Genomic DNA, 17,510 nt, shown 5'->3' on the forward strand with positions numbered 1-17,510 from the left:
ATTGACCTGCCTTGGCTGTGCCAGACTGATCTGCTGAGCCAACTACTGTCAAGGAGCACTGGCTGCATTTTGCTGAGGAAGGCACACCTCATTCCAGTCTTTAGCAAAGGCCACAGTCCATTTGTGAAATGTACCCATCGTCCTCGGCAGCCCTTCCAAACCACCTCCATTATTCTGATCAGCTGGAACTCAGTATTCCACCAATGCATTAAGGAGCTAGAATGCTCCAAACACAATGAAACCTAAGTTATGCTCTTCTGAACAATGAATAAAATATGTTTCCCATGCTGCTTCAATGTTACTTGATTCATTTTTCTGCCTTGCAATTGATAAAACTCGTAATTTAACTATCAGTTTTCTACCTATTACTGTAAATTAACTGGGTTGCAATGAAAGCCAAAGGATTGCTCTATTATAAGTGGGAGACCTTTAAGTGCTGTATACTAATATCTGTGCTGACTTAAATTAGCAGACCCTGAGAGAAGCTCATTACTACTGGCAACACTAGAGGAAACACAAAAGTCATTTTCAGAAGGTGAAGATTCGTCTTGTAGGCCATACAGCTCTGGGTGCAAAACAATTCGGGGGCAACCAAGACACTGTCACTTGTGATTTATTTGGTCTTGAGGTGTCATCAGGCTTCTTCTAACTTGATTTCCTTTTCCTAGAACAGTGGCAGAATTTCACTATCCATACATTAGTCCCCAGATATTGCTGATGCTGTCATTTCAGGGGCCTGCTCTCAGAACCCTGCAAGATGGTATAAAATAAACCTTAAAACGTATTTTTGTATGATTACTTAAATCTTGTGCTTTTCTTTGACATGCAGAAAAAATGGTTTTAACTAAATATTGTTTGAAATTTGTTTAAGACACAGCTGCTACTGCCAATTTCAATTTAGTAAATAAATTTATATTTGATTTAAAATGACTTGAATAGAATTTTCATTTTGACATGTTTAATAGTGGGGAATTACAGTTCTAAAATAGCTACAAAAATATAGCATCCCTTTAAAAAAGCCACAAAGTCTCATAGTTGAACCTAAATAAATAATACCCCTCTCTCTTTTTATGACTCCAATGAGTAATTCTTCACAGAAGAAGCATTTCAAATTGTCCCCCAGGACATTTTAAAAAAGAAAATATTTGTTGTTTAATTTTTCTTCTGCAGCACTAATGGGAGTGGAAAGCTCAGTTCCTAATTAACTCAAGGTGCTCTCTAACGTGCTGCGGAAGACACTTTTCAATAATCGCTGGCTTATCCTGGGGCAGACAGGGGCTGTGGGATGCATCAGAGCCTGTCTTTTATGCCCAGGTTTGTTTTTTCTGAGAGCAGATAGATAGACTGAAATTTGCTGTGGCAAGATCTACGGGAGCAGCTTGGGAGGTAATTAGTTGCTTGTTCTTTTGCGGACAGAGGAGGTAGGAAGTAGGGAGGAGAGAGTGAAGTCAGACTCTTCAGGGCTTCTCAGAAGATCGGGGCAAATTCACCAAGAGCAATGAGATCCATGAGTGACCCTATCTTCAAGGGCCTCTGGCATCAAGGTCTGCATCTGTCAGCTCTCTTACCACCAACTGTGTCTCCCCAGAGACCTTGACCTGGCTCAACAGTGGAGTCAGGGTTCCAAACGCTGTGCACAAAATGGCCACTGAGGACTGCCAGCAGCGCCCACAGTGGGACTTCTGGGAAACTGCCCTGCTCGGGCCAGACCCCCAGAGCATGCCTGCTTCTTTGGCCTCATTTTTGACTCATCTAGGGTGGAACTTCTGAAAACTGCTAGGGTTTGGCTGAATGTAGTTCTTGTTCCTCCATTCCTCTTTGCCTTATAAGGTCTCGGATGAACTTTGAATTTTGGAGTTGAGAGGGCTCTTGGAGATCATCTCTGGCCAACTTGCTACCCAGGGGTCAGCTCTTCTCCAAGCCACTTAGCCTAGTGATAGTTTGGCTTCTACTTGTCCAGAACCAGGGACTGGAGCCTGCTACCACCCAGTAGACCACTCCAGAATGAAGTGTGGAATGGAGTGTAGAAGACAAATAGGGGAGTCTGTCCATTTGTCTTCTGGTCTTGTTCATATGAGGATTCAGAGCTTTATATACTGCCCCTTGGCAAGATTTCTTTTCTCCAGATGACTTATTCAGTTATTCCTCCTATGGACAGGAGTTTGGACTCCCCTACATCCTTGCTACCCTGTTTTTGGAAATATAGTGACTTGAGGGGACCATCACTCTCCAGAAGTGACCTGGTCTGACCATGGAAAAGCTCGGTGGGGCTTCCCCTCCCTTGTTCTAATTCCTATGTATCAAAGTCGCCTGCTGGGCGCAGTGGCTCACGCCTGTAATCCCAGCACTTTGGGAGGCCGATGCAGGCGGATCATGAGGTTAGGAGATCAAGACCATCCTGGCTAACACAGTGAAATCCCATCTCTACCAAAAAATACAAAAAAAAAAAAAAAAAATTAGTCGAGCATGTTGGCTGGCGCCTGTAGTCCCAGCTCCTCAGGAGGCTGAGGCAGGAGAATGGTATGAACCCGGGAGGCGGAGCTTGCAGTGAGCCGAGTGAGCCACTGCACTCCAGCCTGGGCGACAGAGCGAGACTCCGTCTCAAGAAAAAAAAAAAAAGAAAGTTGCCTAACCTCTTTGTGCCTCAGTTTCCTTATTGGGACAGTGGTGATGGTACTCATTCCTAAATTATTTCAATAATCTGCTGCTGTGTAAGAAAACTCCAAAACTTATTGCCTACAAAACATTGATCCATTATTTGTCATGATACCGTGAAAGGGATCAGTGGGTGGTTCTTCTGCTCCATATAGCATGGTCCAGAGTCACTGACACAGTTGCATTTGGCAGCCGAGCTGGGTTAGAAAGTCCAGGAAGGAAGGCCTCACTAATTCATCTAAGCCGTGTGGTTTTTCTCTTGTCCATGCTTCCTCATCATTCTGTGGTCCATTCAAGCATTCTTACAGCATGGTGGCGGCTTTTCAGAGCAAAGCAGAAACTTGCTTGGCTTCTTAGGGATGAGAACTAGAATTAAATCCTAAGGCCCCCATCTGACCGAATAAATACACTCTTGGCCAAGGGGAACCTAGAGAAACCTTAAAAACTGAGTTCCTGGCCATGATAGGAGGTCAAACATGCCTTGCTACATCCTTCTTCAGTTTAGACACAATATCTGACCAGCAGTAATGTTACAGTAGTGATCATATGACTGAATCTATGGCAATAAGATATCAAGTTATAAATAAGACCCAAGGCCATTCCAACCAAAAGGTAAGTCACATACCCCTACACTTAAAGAATAAATGATGTTCTAAGTGTCACAGGTTTTCTTTTTCTCTAGCAGTTCAACAGGCACTGGCCCCAAGAAACAAGTGCTAAAACAATTGTAGTTCACCATTAGACCTTGACTAACTGATCCCCAACCCCTGGTCCACAAGTTGCAATTGCAGCTTTGATTGGATGAGAGATGGATGTCAGTAATTTTCTCTTGATAAAAGACCACCAACCATGGGCTGGCTCTGACCAGTTAACAGGAGGCTGCACACGGAGTGCCTTCATGTCCCTGCTTCACCTATTGCTGTATAGGGCCTACCTGCAATGCATTTAAATGTTAAACCTCTGCTCCAGAGTGAATATGGGTCACATGTAATATGGGTGTTCAGTAGGCATGCATCAGGACTCTCTTTGTGAATATTCATAGCTCCTCCTGTAACCCTACTTAGCTAATCTGTTCAGCATAAATTCCTGCCTTACCATCTATTCCTCAAAGTGCCTGCCTTTCGGGGTCTACCAGAGGCTATGCTTCCTAGCCTGCAGATGGTCAGCCTGCAGTTTGCAACCCTTTATGAAAAATAAGATCTCCTTTCCAAATTCATAAATTGTGTGATTTTTAAGTTAACAGAGACCAAACCTGGAAATGGCACAGCATCACTTCTGTCTTATTCTGTTTGTCAAATAGTCACAAAGACAGCTCAGATTCAAGGGGAAGGGAAATAGACTCTGCTTGTTGGGAGAAGGGGCAGGAATGAGTGGCAGCAATCTTTGGGATTCTCTACCATGTGTCTTGCAGGGTTGCTGTGAGAATTAAAGCAAGTTAATACATGCAAAACACTTAGAACAAAGCTGGTTCATCAGATATATAAAAATTAACTTTTATTTAGATTCAAACTGTTGATCAAACTCATGAAGTAAGGCAGAGGCGAGGTTGGAGCCATGTTGCCTGCCCCTAGACTTCACTGTTTGATTGTGTTGAATGATTTGCTAAACCTTCACTGGGTAAAGTTCCACCCAGGGCAGAAGGCCACCACTAGGGTATTTCCTGAATGGTTGAGCTAACTCTTATCATAGTCCTATAAGGTAGGTGTGGTTATTCTCAACTTACAAGGAGGAAACTGAGGCTCAGAGAGTGAAATATCTTTTCTAGTTACCAGCTAGAACTATCCTGGTTACTCACCAGAAATCTGCCATTTTTCTCTATCATGCAAGATCCTGTAATACGACATGCTAAAATTTAGACACCAGGTATTCGTGGCAGACCTACCACCCACTAGTCTGGACTCCTAATCAAGAAAGGGACTGAGGGACTCTCTGAGGGGCTGGTCTCAGGGAGCCCTGCATGCTCAGGCAATCATTGTTTTCTAGATCTGCAACTTCCTTTTTATGTTTCATATTAGATGCCTTTGCATGCTTCTTGAAGGTCTTTCATTTCAGAACCCATTCTAAGAATTATAACAGTCTTATCTCTGAGCATTTAGGCAGCATTGACAACACTATCAACCACAGCAACTTCCATTTGTCCAATGCTTAGTGAAACCACAGCCTCAAAGGACCACATCAAAAGTAGGAATAAAAGGGCTTCAATGATCTTCCCAAATCTATAGCTAGTAGGTGGTATAAATGGGACTTGAAGCCAGGTATTCTGGTTCCAAATATTATGGGTTTTTTTTTTTTTTTTTTTGAGACGGAGTTTGGCTCTGTAGCCCAGGCTGGAGTGCAGTGGCACGATCTCGGCTCACTGCAAGCTCCGCCTCCCGGGTTCACACCATTCTCCTGCCTCAGCCTCCCAAGTAGCTGGGACTACAGGCACCCACCACCACACTTGGCCAATTTTTTGTATTTTTTAGTAGAGATGGGGTTTCACCGTGTTAGCCAGGATGGTCTCGATCTCTTGACCTCGTGATCTGCCTGACTTGGCCTCCCAAAGTGCTGGGATTACAGGCGTGAGCCACCGCACCCAGCCATATTATGGTTTTTTCCATTATAGTATAAAAGCTTTCATTCTACCTTTTTGAGCCCTACATTCTTCACCAGTACAATGGAAATTGATTGTGCCTGGCCTTGTAGAGATGCTATGTGAATGTTTATTGAACAAGTGTTTATTGAGCTTCTATATGTGTCAGGCATTGTTCTGGATACTGAGACACAGAAATAAACAAGATAGACAAAAACCTGACCTTGGGCTTACAATCTAATAGGGAAGGCAGTCAATAAGCTCTTTGCCAATCCTCAGGCACTTTACAAAAACAATAAAGTATTTTTTCATTGAGGATCTAATACAAATCTGGGTCACACTATGCACTCATTCATTTCATTTATTTTTCTTCATTCATTCATTCATTCATTAATTCATTCAATTATTCATGTAAGCATCCAATATTACTGGGTACCAATGATGTGTCAAGTACTGCTAGGTGATGGGAAAAGAGAAATAATAAGACAGATTGAAACCCTACCTGAATGAGGTTTATGATCTAGAATGGAGAACAGACATTAAATTGAGGAAGTGTTATAAATAACAAGAACAATATCAAAGCAGTAATATAATAATAGTAATGACATCCTCTTGGCTGGTTGAGTAACAATTTACAACTTATGAAGAATGCACAGTTAGGGTTTGCTAAATCAACTTGAGCTGGGTGGAAGTTATGAGGTCTAGAAGTGAAGGGCATCTGACACAGGGGCAGTCCTGTGAGCTGTGAGCACAAGATGAGCTCTGACACCTGATGGCATCTTCATCACACCCCCAGGTGGTGCTGAGATGAGGGCCATGGAAGATAGACCCTGCCAAAGGTGTGAGGTTTTGTGGGCAGACATTAATGGCACAGCAAGGGGTTGTCCTAGCAGTCTCACTGAACTTGTGTCAGCCTTCAGGTGCTATCTGAGAGTGAGTACCTGTTAGTCTTAGCCTGATGTCAGCCCTTCAGTTCTGTCATTTGAGAAATGGAGACAACCCAGGCATCTACTCCAGCTCAAAGACTCAGCTAAGGAGCTTGATACGGTTTGGCTGTGTGTCTCCACCCAAATCTCATGTTGAATTGTAATCCCCAGTGTTGAAGGTAGGGCCTGGCGGGAGGTGATTGGATCATGGGAGCGGTTTCTCTAGTGGTTTAGCACCATCTTCTCAGGGCTGTCCTCAAAATAGAGAGTGAGTTCTCATGAGATCTGGTGGTTTAAAAGTGTGTGTGGCACCTCCCCGCTCTCTCTTTTGCTCCTGCTCTGGCCATGTGACATGACTGCCTGTTCGCCTTCTGCCATGATTGTAAGTTTCCTGAGGTCTCCTCAGAAGTGGAGTAGAGGTCAGCATCATGCTTCTTGTACAGCCTGCAGAACTATCAGCCAATTAAACCTCTTAAAAAAAAATCATACAGTCTCAGGTATTTCTTTATAGCAATGGGAGAATGGACTAACACAGAGTTCATGAAAGCAACATTTTGTTTTTTGTTTTTGTTTTTGACGTGTAAGTTTGCTAAACAATGGGCTGGGGAATTAGAAGATTTCCTGCAGGCTGAAATATTCCTGTGACCTTCAAGCTATGGGATAGGATGACCTCTCTTTCTTCCCCTGAGGTTTCAGCTTTCTTAAAGCTTTCTGGTTTCTGACTGTCCAATATTAATGTTCCACTCCTAGAAGTGCATGTACTTTGCCATCCATCTTGTCTTCCTCTCCCCTAGTCCCAAGCTTTTACTCAATTACATCAAACTTTAAATTAATCTCCTATGGCTCCTTATTGCTGAGCTTCCCTCAATTATTCTCCTGGAAAAAAAAAAAAAAACCCAGCATACAACAGAAACCTAGCCTACTCTCAAAGTGATTTTTAAATTGCCTCTTCTAGAATATAACGTTGCATCAACCATGGCAGGTGGGTGGCCGGGGGAAGTGTGGATTCCAAACTCCACCTGCCATGCTCCCTCCCCTGCTTCTTCCAAGGCCCCCAGCCCTTGTTGCAGCATGGTGAGGATTTTCTTCGCCTCAGCTGATATTAGAACACGAGCCCCATCTAAGTGGCCTTTCTGCTTCCAGCCTGGTCCTGGCCAGCCCCTATCTGTGCTGCTGCAGGATGACTCTCCTCTTGGGGCTCTGATGGCCAAGTCTTAGCAACCCACAACCTTCATCGACCCCTATCGTAGCCTATGGAGTGAGGACCTAGATCCTGGGTGTGGCAGTGAAGCCCCTCTACAGGTGTCCTCTGGTCCCACATCTGCGTTTTGTATTCCCACCTGTAGGATGAGCATCCTATGCCGTACGCTTCAGAGACTATGGGCTCCCCACTGGGTGTGGGCTGCCAGACACACAGCATCCATGAACCTTCCACCCCATCCCTAGGTTCATTCTGAACACATCTTCCAAGAACCTCCAATATGCCAGGGCCTCTTCAGAGGCCAGTGTGGGGCTCAGTGGCCCTTTCTAGAAGAGGAAGCCCTTGATCTGGCCTCCCCCTTCTCCTCCTGGTCATCCAAAGAACCCTCTAGGGCTGTGACCCTGCTGCATTTATTTCCTTTTTTGGTTTTAGTTTTTCCTTTCTTGTTTAAAATTTTAAAATACTTTAAAATATGGACTTACATGAAGATAATCTCAACGTGAGAAATTACAATAACACAAAAAAATGCAAGCTGACCTTGTCACCAGCTCACTCCCCTGCCCTACATCCCTGCCCCGTGGCTCTGATTTGTCTTATTCATATTCTCAAAATCTCAAAAATAAATTATTTCCCTCTTATTTCACTTTTTTTTACAATGAAAGTTATACTTGCACATAGTTTGAAGAGTCAAGAATTCTACACGGCTTATCATGAGGCAGCAAATTCTTCCTCTGCCATTGCCTGAATCTGTCACCATGTTCTATGCTCTCAGATGAGGTTTCTTATCATTTTTTAAGACATTTATTTCTAATTAGTATGCTTATGCTACTCCTTTTTGATTTTACATTTTAGTCATTGTCTATGGATTTCCTAGCATGTGTGGTGAGACTTTGTTTTCTGCCCCTTCTCCACCCACAACACCCCCGCACCCACCGCCACCCGACCACACGCCTTCCCAAACCTTCACAGTAATTTTGGTTATCTCAGTTAGTATTTAGGGTTTATACTCCCATCCTGGGGAATTTATTTCAAGCATTTCTCTAAAGACTCCTTTCCCTTCATTTCTCTCTTCTCTCTTTCTAAAACTCCTTCTGTTCAGACATTGGGTTGTCTCTCTTACTGTCCTCTTCTTCCTAGGAGTGTCAAGTTTTCATCAACCCTTCTTTGGAGTTTTTTATTCATGATATCTTATTTCTGACTTCTGGGGATGGGTTCCACCTCTGACTCTTCCGTATTTATAGATTCTCTCTGAGGATATTACAGTAGTTTTGTATAACAATTTTCCTCCCCCTGCACACTATCTGCTGCCTGCAACTTGCTTTTTGTTTTCTTCCTGTTTTTGTCTCGGTTCCTCAAATGACAGTCTTTCCTCGAATGTCTGCTGCACCAGGCCTATCACTCCCACTTGGGAATGGTTCTCAATGGAGCTGACTGTGTGGTGTCTGAGGACAGGGAGGGCATACACAGGGAGGTCCACCTCAGCCATTTTACTGGAGAACCTCTGGAGAAAGTTACTAGAGAAAACTCATCAGTTTCCTTCCTGGATGCTACTACTGACTGCTGGGGCTTGGGAACCAAATGTGGATGGAGACTGGGGGCTAAGCAACTGGTCTGTACATTGATGTTCACCAACCTTCCTGTTCTCTAAGATACTCCACCAAGAACAGGGCCAGAGTCCCCAGTCTGAAGGACTCCCTCTTATGCTCAGAGAATACAACTCCAGTCTTATAGCTGAGTGGGGGCAGGCAGGCACCTCTTGGCACTGGATTGTTCAGAAAATTTGAGATATAACTGCTTTTTTTTGGTATTTCTTTTTGGAGATGGAGTCTTGCTCTATTGCCCAGACTGAAGTGCAGTGGCGCAATCTCGTGTCAACCTCCACCTCCCAGGTTCAAGCAATTCTCCTGCCTCAGCCTCCTGAGTAGCTATGATTACAGGCATGTGCCAGCACGCCCAGCTAATTTTTGTGTTTTTAGTAGAAACGGGGTTTCACCATGTTGGTCAGGCTGGTCTCAAACTCCTGACCTCAAGTGATCTGCCTGCCTTGGCCTCCCAAAGTGCTGGGATTAGAGGCATGAGCCACTGCGCCCGGCCCTAACTGCTTTTTTCTAAGTTAACCTTCACCCAGTGCTCCTGTCCTAAGCTCCTTTTTTGCCCTAATTTCCAGAGATATCTAGTCCTATCAAGCCCCAAGTCTTTGAGGAGTTTTGTTTTGCAAACCAGACAGCTTCTGTGCTCTCCTTTGTGCTGGCTTGGGATTTAGCTGTCTTGGATCAGCTAAATAGATCAGCAGCCTCTCCCTCATCTGTTTTCCTGCATCCAGAACGCTGTCTCCCCTCATGTTCTTTCCATCTACTTGTGCTCGTGCCTTTAAAAACATCCCTTTAAGTGCTGTATCTTGAAGTCTTGTGATGCAGAGGAGCCAAATGTGACTTTTAAATGTCACCCTTAACTGGAAGTTTGAATTTGAGTTTTGGTTTTCTCATTAACTGCAGAGGTATTACGCAGTGTGTGTGTGTGTGTGTGTGTGTGTGTGTGTGTGTGTGTTTGATCCTTGCTCTCTCATGCCTGCACACTCTCCTCAATGTCATTTTGTTACTAACTTGTCTTTTTTGCTTTAGCATTATTGACAGTGAATGGGTCTCTGATTTCATTTTTTTGAAAAAGTTTTTTTTTTTTTAAAGGGAAAACAATCAGTGTTCTTTGTTTATGTCTTCCTCAAAGCTGCGTCATTAGGAGCAGTAAAGTTCACAGCTGCTCTCTTTTCTCAGTAGGTTATCTATATGAGGAACGATCTTTCTCTGTTCCCCTTTTTTCTTAGCATCTTGAATTCTACTTTATTTGATGTTACTAAATGTGCTTTCTTTTTGCTCACATTTACTTTCTTACCTTTTTTTTGTTGTTGTTCTTTTGCTTTTTAATCTTTTTGTTTATTCCTCTCTCTTTATTAGACCCAGTTCACACTTTCTATTTTAAGGGATAGATGAATCTAACCTATTCACATTTATTATGAGAAACAAAATGTTTGTACCTTCTTTTGCTCTCTTATTTGTTTTTTACTTGTCTTTCTTTCTTTTTTTTTTTTTTTCCTTTTCCCCATTTTGTCCCATTTGCTCAATTGATCACATTTAATTTTTTACTTTTTTTTTTGGTCTTAGGTTTTGGGAGTTATACTTTCCATGTCTATTCTGTTCCATTTCTATTCAAAGCCAAGAAACCCACAACAAATAAAGGACCAAGATAACTAGACTTAAAGTGAGTTCCCAACAGTGGAAATAGACCAGGCTGATCAACAAAGAATGTGGCAGGAGTTTTCATGACTCAACATTCCAAGCACAAGCTAAAATCACTAAGGTTTAAAAAACCTGGAAGCCTTTACTTGTGAAACTGTGGGATCTGTCTGCTGGAAACCCTCAGGGACAGGTGCTGGGAAAAGCTGGAAGAACAAGGGCTCACTTTCAGGCTCTGCTGTGACATGCCTTTGCCTGATCTTTCCATCTGAGCTTGCACAAGCTGCTTCCTCTTTCTCTGTCTTGAACTGTCTTGTCTCTATGCTCTCTGTCCTCTGCTGACCCTCCTGCCAGCAACATGGGGAGAGGGGAAGAGATAGGGCTTAGGAGAGAGAACAAGGAATGTAGGCTGGGAGTGATTCTCCTCCTGTGTTGTGAGCTCTGCACAGCATCAAGTGTGGCTGGATATCCCTCTTCCCGACAGTTACATCTGCTGGTGCAGCCCATCCTACAGGAGCATGCTGACCGCCTGGGCCCCCTGTCACTGAGAACAGTGAGCAGAGCATATTTTTCCAGGAACCAGATATTGAGAATTAGTCTATTATATGCAGTTCATGCAATTAAACAGAAATTTGTGAGGCTATTTTGCCAGCAGCTGTGCAAGTTTGAGATCATACTGATAAGCTGAATGAATCAAAATTGACCGACATTTGCCTTGAGATTGGGAACCTGGGCAGTGGGGTGCCATAGAAGCCAGGTTTTGTTGGGGGAAATGGGGAGAAGTTTTAATGTCCCAAGAGGCATTGGGAGTGAGTGCCAGCCAGAACCAGAAAGGCCACAAGAGCTCTGGGGGCAAATGCTGGCATCTGCTGGGAGACACTGACCCCTCTCATGATCCAATGTGCTCCCTGACAATAAATGCCCTGGTCCATTTTGGATTGGGCTTGAGGGCTGCTCTTGTGTGCAGGCTGTTGACTGTGGATGTCCATGCCTCCGTTTTATTAGTTACTTCCACCAGAGGATGCGGAGGTCTGGAAAACATGGCAGGGGAGGGAGAGGAGTGTCTGGCTCAGAAATTTCAGGAGATAGAGGTTCCTTATGGAGCTAGTTGATGGGTGAGGGCTCCCAGGGCCACCCCAAGGCTCACTATAAGGAATACGTGGGGACGCCTGTGGCAGAGGAGGCTCTGTCCATGTGTGGCCTGGGTGGCCTCAGGGTCATGAGAACCCAGGCTCTCCCAGCATCACAAAGTCCTGCTCCCAGGAGGCAGTGCTGTGGGCTTGGCCAGGAGGAAGGTGACAGTAAGGGTCCAGGCAGGGCTCTGAAAGGCTGGGGGCAACTCTGGCAACTCTGTTCACAGTAATCAGAGTGACAGGTCACCAACAGGTCAGCCAGGAAAGCCAAGACACTGTTGATGGGCCAAGGCTGGTCTACAAAACTGGGAGGCCAGAAAGAAATGACTGTGGGGAACCAGAAACATGGTGCCCAGCCTAGGGGTGAGCCTGGGGGGCAGTTGGGGGCCAGGTGAGGACAGGGCTGGGTGGGCTTGTGGGCTCAGATTTGAGTATCCAGTGTGTTAGGATTTGTACCCAGTTATGTGTATGTTACACAATTTAACCCCAGTTCATCCCTGTGATGGAGGTAATATTGTCTCCATTTTACAATTGATACAATCTAAAGTAAAAAAAAAAAAAAAAAAAAAAAAGGACTCCCCCCAAGCCATTGTAAACAAATGTGAACCTGAAACAGCCAATCCTTCAAGATGAGCCCCCAGGGGCTAACTGGGCCTAAATTTAAAATAGGGCCAAGTCAAGTGGACATTGGATGACTAGGGATCACACATGTACTCTGCCTTCCCCTAAAGACCAGACTCCTGTTTAACTTTGGGACTTTCAGAGCTCACCTGAACCAACCAATCAGAGTTCACCTGAACCAACCAATCAGAACTCACCTTCCAGTGCTCAGCGTATCAATCCTCAGAACTAAATGAGTCTGAATCCTTCATTTGCATAAACAGACCTGATTGGGAAACTAGGCTGGCACGTTTGCTATAAAACCCTTCCTTATGTTTTCTGGAACACACCTTCACCTCTTACAGGGAAGCTGCGTGTCCCCAGTTTGCAAACTGTTCACTGGAATAAAGTCTCTTTCCTCCATGTTCCATTTCAGAAAACTTTTGTTCACACTTCACAGCTGGCATGCTAGGTTTCGTTCAGATCTAGCTGATTCCAGAGCTCCTATCTGGCTCACTTAACTGCTCAGAGTTCTCCTTTCTCATACAGTCAAGGAGGCTGGACAACGTAGGGGTTTTCTGAATCCACCTTCATGATTTTTGTCAGATGCACATTTCATCTGTGCTATTATTTGTGTAAAAGTTTTCTTGAAGCAGTCTTCTAATTAATTTATTTTTATTGTGGTAATGTGTGTGTAACACAAAGTCTACTATTTGAACCACTTTTAAGTATATAGGTAAGTGCCATTAAGCACATTCACGTTGCTGTGAAACACTTTTTGGTTTTAATTTCAATACACAGTATTTTAGAAAGGAAAACTGATATCTCTACCACAAGTGGGAACCAGAATTACTGTCCATAGAGGTAGCTATTGGAATGAACAGAATGAAGGCAGAAAGTTATTCATGAGCAGCCAGTTCCTGTTGCACTGAAGGCTCTAAGTAAGATGAGGCCTGTTCCCCTTTCACCTCCGCGCCCCCATATTTTGTTTAAAAGGAGGATCCAAGTGTTTGAGAAGTGTCAAAGGTAGGCTCACAGGGTTGACACTTCATCTTTGACATGCTCAGAAGAACTGAAAGAGGAGAGAAAGGGACATTTTCTCTTGCCCAGCTCCCCCTTCACTCCTTGCCCATCCCAGAGCCCCTCTCTGCCCCCACACTGTGGGGATGGCTGGGATGTGAACCAGGCCCTTTCCCAGCAAGATTCTGTGACCTGTGACTCTGCCCACTCTGACTTGGACCCGTGACTAGGAGCAGCTTTTGGGACAAGTCCTTTAAGGTCCATTCCCATTTTCTCCCCAAGAGATACCCTTTTTCTCTCTGAAACCCATCACAAGGACTGGATTGCCCAAGTGCTTCTGGCTCAGGTGTCTTGGATGGCAGCACACAGAGTATCTCATTACGACATTTGCGTGGGCCTCTGTGTGACCTGGCTACACTGTGGTGGGTGGGGCTACTAGCTGCTCTGAGGGAGTAAACTTAGTGCAATTTGGATAGAAAAGCAGACATTTAAAGCACCTGCTTAAAATGTGGGTCTCACAGTTCTGGACACAGAAACCCTATGTAGGATAGGCACAAAGGCTTCAGAGTGAGTCAGGTTTCAGTTTGAGGCTAGATGTGTCTGGTGATCCATTTTCTTGCAAGATAGAAGTAATGAAATGTGTGCATGTACATCTTTCTTGGAAGCATGAAGGGGCCAAAAAGACATGGAAGAGTTGTTTTCTTAAGTTGGGCAGGGACGTTCTCTATCAACATTTTAAGGAAACAATTTCATTGCAGAAGTTGTGGACATGTTCCAGTAAAACAGCCTGTGATACCAGGAACATGGGGGATAAGAATGAAAATTACTTTGGAAATCCTGGCAAAACATCATTGTGATGGAGTCAGTGACTCTGTGCCTTCCTCCCTTCTCCTGGGCATAGTCTTCCCTCTTGTGGAGCCCTGCTGTGATGCCCACGGCAGACCGCACATGCACTTCTCACCTGGGGCTTGATCTCATCTTTGTCTTTGTAGTAGAAAAGCTGATCCCCACGCAGCACAAACCAGCGCTGCTGCCAGTTCTTCATGATGCTCCTCTGCTTCTTCAGCCAGCCTGCCTTCAGCACGGTGCCCAGCCTGTGAGGGCATGGAGTCCGCCCGGGGCTCCGGCTCTGCTCCCCCATCACCAGGCTCTTGGAGCGGGCTGAAAGTCAAGGGGACACAGTGAGCATGAAGGCAGCGTGCCTGCTATCAGTCCTGCCCCCATCCCAGTGTCCTAGCTGCCTCGTGACTGAGGCATGGGAGCCCAGGCCAGCAGGATGTGAGCAGCTGGGCCTACTTCCCCTTGGCATTGAAGGGGCATGGTTTGGAGTAGATGTGCAGCAGCCCGCAGTGATCCCCCTGGGGTAGGGGTACACCCTGCCCACCTGGTTAGTTTCTGCTCTATCCCTGGGATCCTGGGTTCTTCATTCCTCCAGGTTTGTTCATCCATGCATCCATGTATCCATCCATGCATCCATCCATGAATCCATGGATTCATCCATCCACTCGTTCATTTGTTCAATGATTAATGTATTCATTCAGCCATTGTTTATTGATTTCTTACTATGTGCACAGAACTGTTCCAGTTTTCCAGGGGACAAAGTAGTGAAATAAAAAACAGATAAACATCTGTATCCTCCTGGAGCTCACAGTCTAGCAGGATTCTTGTTGCTCAGGTCCAGAGGGAGCTGGCCCCACCCAGATCTGGCTTCTGCTTACTCCCTCTCCTATGGAGGCATCAGAGCCCCCAAAGCCTTTGTATTTGTTCTCTGGGACCATCCCAAAGTGGGGCCTCTGCTTCAGCTGTTTGCTGTGGCTTGTTGGTGGCTGACTGGGAGGGCAGAGGGGCCAGCACTCCTACCCCAGAGCTTCTGAGCGCACGTGAGCCCTGCAGGTCCTTCCGGTTGATGGTGCTGAGCCACACCCTGCCAAGGTTGGTGCTGCCCTTCACAGGGATGACTGAATTCTTGTCCCCTCTGCCCCTACCCCTTCCCCTTCTGTCCCCCTCCTTCACTCTCCCCTGTCACCAGGGAAGCTCCTCTCCTCTCTCTGGCCAGTATCAAGGCCATTGCCACAGTGATCAGTAGGAGGGGCCATCTTGAACTCTGGAGAAATAATTCTGACTTCAAATGTAATCACACCTACAATTCTTAGACCATGGATCCTAACTTGTGATTGGAAAGCACAGTGCCTGTGACCTACAATTCTTGCACTGTATCTGTGATTCTGTGTATGTGTGTGTGTAAGCTCTTCCCACTACACTAATGACTGCAGTTCTCTAAGCCTGGCCTACTTCTGCCCACATGTTCCCACTAGCCTGGACTTTTCTTCTATCCCTCTCCCATCCATACCCTGGCATTAGCCGCATGGTGAGCTCCTACACATCCTTCAAGAGCCAACTCAAAGGACACATCCTCCATGGAGCCTTCCTTCTGAATCTCCTCCAAATAGTCACTCCCTCCCCTACCAGGACAGGTGGCCCATGGCTGGTGATTATCTGTGTGATTGCTTTTCTGCCACTCTGAACTGAAGGGTGGGGACTGCAGGAGATGATGTCTTACCCAGTTCTACATGCATGTCCTCATCACTGTGGGGGGCAGGGAATAGACATAAGTCATGGTGGTCAAATATCACTGGATACTTAGGGTCATCGTTATTGTTAAGTATTTTTTGTATCTTAACATTACATTAAATATTACATAGCACTCAGACAGTGTCTGAGGACACATTATAGCCTGGTGTGTTGGGAGAAAAGCTGAGTGTTGGGAGAGAGGCTGAGGCAGGGCTTGGAACATGTCCAGGGTCCAGGGTCTAAAACCCCTTGTGGCCTTTGCAATGTGTCTAGACTTGCTGGCTCCTTGCTCCTAGCACTCCCATTATCTCAAGTAGCCATATGGTTCAAAGGAAATGCTAAACCATCACAGTTGTAGCTCATTCACTTGATATACTGCTTCCTTTCAACCCCCACCTCCTTACCACCTGTTTCTTTGTTTGATCAGCAATAAATAGTGTGGGCTCCCAGAGTTCTGGACCTTCACAGCCTCCATGCTAGCATTGGCCCCCTGGTCCCACTTTCTCTCTCAACTTGTCTTTTCTCATTTCTTTGACTCTGCTGGACTTCGTAGCCCCCACGGCCTGGTGTTGAGTCCAATCACCCCAACACTGGTGTTCACACCTTCACCTCAAGTGTCATACGGCCTGGGGTATAATACTGAATCTATCAGTTTTACATGGGCCCCTGCTCTGGAAGGGGTTGACTCATGGACAACAGTGGCATTCACAGGAGGCCTCATCTCTTCTCTCTGGCACCCAAGTAGCTGTGATAGATCTATGGGTACCAGTAGCCACCTTGGTGTCAGACCTTCTACGTCCTCACCCACTCTGCCTTGATTCCCTGTTGCCATCCCTCTGCTGCTGGAGAGGTTAGAGTTGAATGCTCTAGCCTTGCCTTGGCTGTATTTTGGCCCAGAGAGGAAGTGGGTTGTTTGCATGCTTGCTCCTGCCCACTGAAGCTGGATTGGTGATTCCTCAGGACAGTGGTTTTTTTCCAGAGACTAAAGGGAAGGCAATTCAGGGAGCTGAATGTGGATCACATGGCCCAGGCCTTTCAAGGAAAACAGCCCCCTCTGAAGCCCAACAGTGCCCTGAACCTAGGCTTGAGCTTCACCTTATCTGTGTTTCAGAATGATCGGCACTTTTGTTCCCTCCCCTCTGTGGGGTTGGTCCCCACGCTTGTTCATGTGGATTTAGAGTGTGCCTCCCTCCTTTATTTCTATGACTGGTTACTATCCCTGCAAATGGACACACCATACATTGGCTTTAGATTTTCACACTGATGGGTATTGGCATTCTCCTCAATGTGAGGTATTTAATTAAAAAGATGTTGGGACCCAACTGAAGAAATACAGGTTTTGGACTAAGGCTTGGTTTGCATTACCGCCAGCTCTGTGAACTCTCTGTGCGTCAGTTTTCCAGTCAGAAAACTGGGCCCATATGAGATGACAACACCTCACCCAGCAGGGCAAGCTGGCAAAGGGGAGACACCATAACTGCAGAGTGCTTAGACGTACAGGTGCCTAGTAACAGGTTACTATGGTGATGAGGATTAGGATAATGGAGATGGTGCAGTGGATGTCTCCATGCAGCATTTGTGTCCTAAAGCTGGGATCCCAGC

At 45.5% G+C, this 17,510-nt stretch overlaps 1 protein-coding gene across 5 annotated transcripts in view; it reads right to left on the bottom strand.

Moving 5' to 3' along the window:
- Positions 1–17,510, bottom strand: part of ARHGAP22 (Rho GTPase activating protein 22) — a 221,858-nt gene that overhangs the window by 126,622 nt on the left and 77,726 nt on the right. For 3 of the 5 annotated variants that reach the window (XM_033208772.1, XM_033208774.1, XM_033208773.1), the window contains exon 2: positions 14,299–14,498. In XM_033208772.1, coding sequence (XP_033064663.1) covers positions 14,299–14,498 — 200 coding nt within the window. Of the gene's footprint in view, positions 1–6,690; positions 7,030–14,298; positions 14,499–17,510 lie in introns of those variants that run through there. The other 2 variants (XM_033208776.1, XM_033208777.1) reach the window with 1 other exon arrangement.

The sequence above is a fragment of the Trachypithecus francoisi genome, unplaced genomic scaffold (genome assembly GCF_009764315.1).
Source record: "Trachypithecus francoisi isolate TF-2019V2 unplaced genomic scaffold, Tfra_2.0 Lachesis_group9, whole genome shotgun sequence".
Lineage (NCBI taxonomy): Eukaryota > Metazoa > Chordata > Mammalia > Primates > Cercopithecidae > Trachypithecus > Trachypithecus francoisi.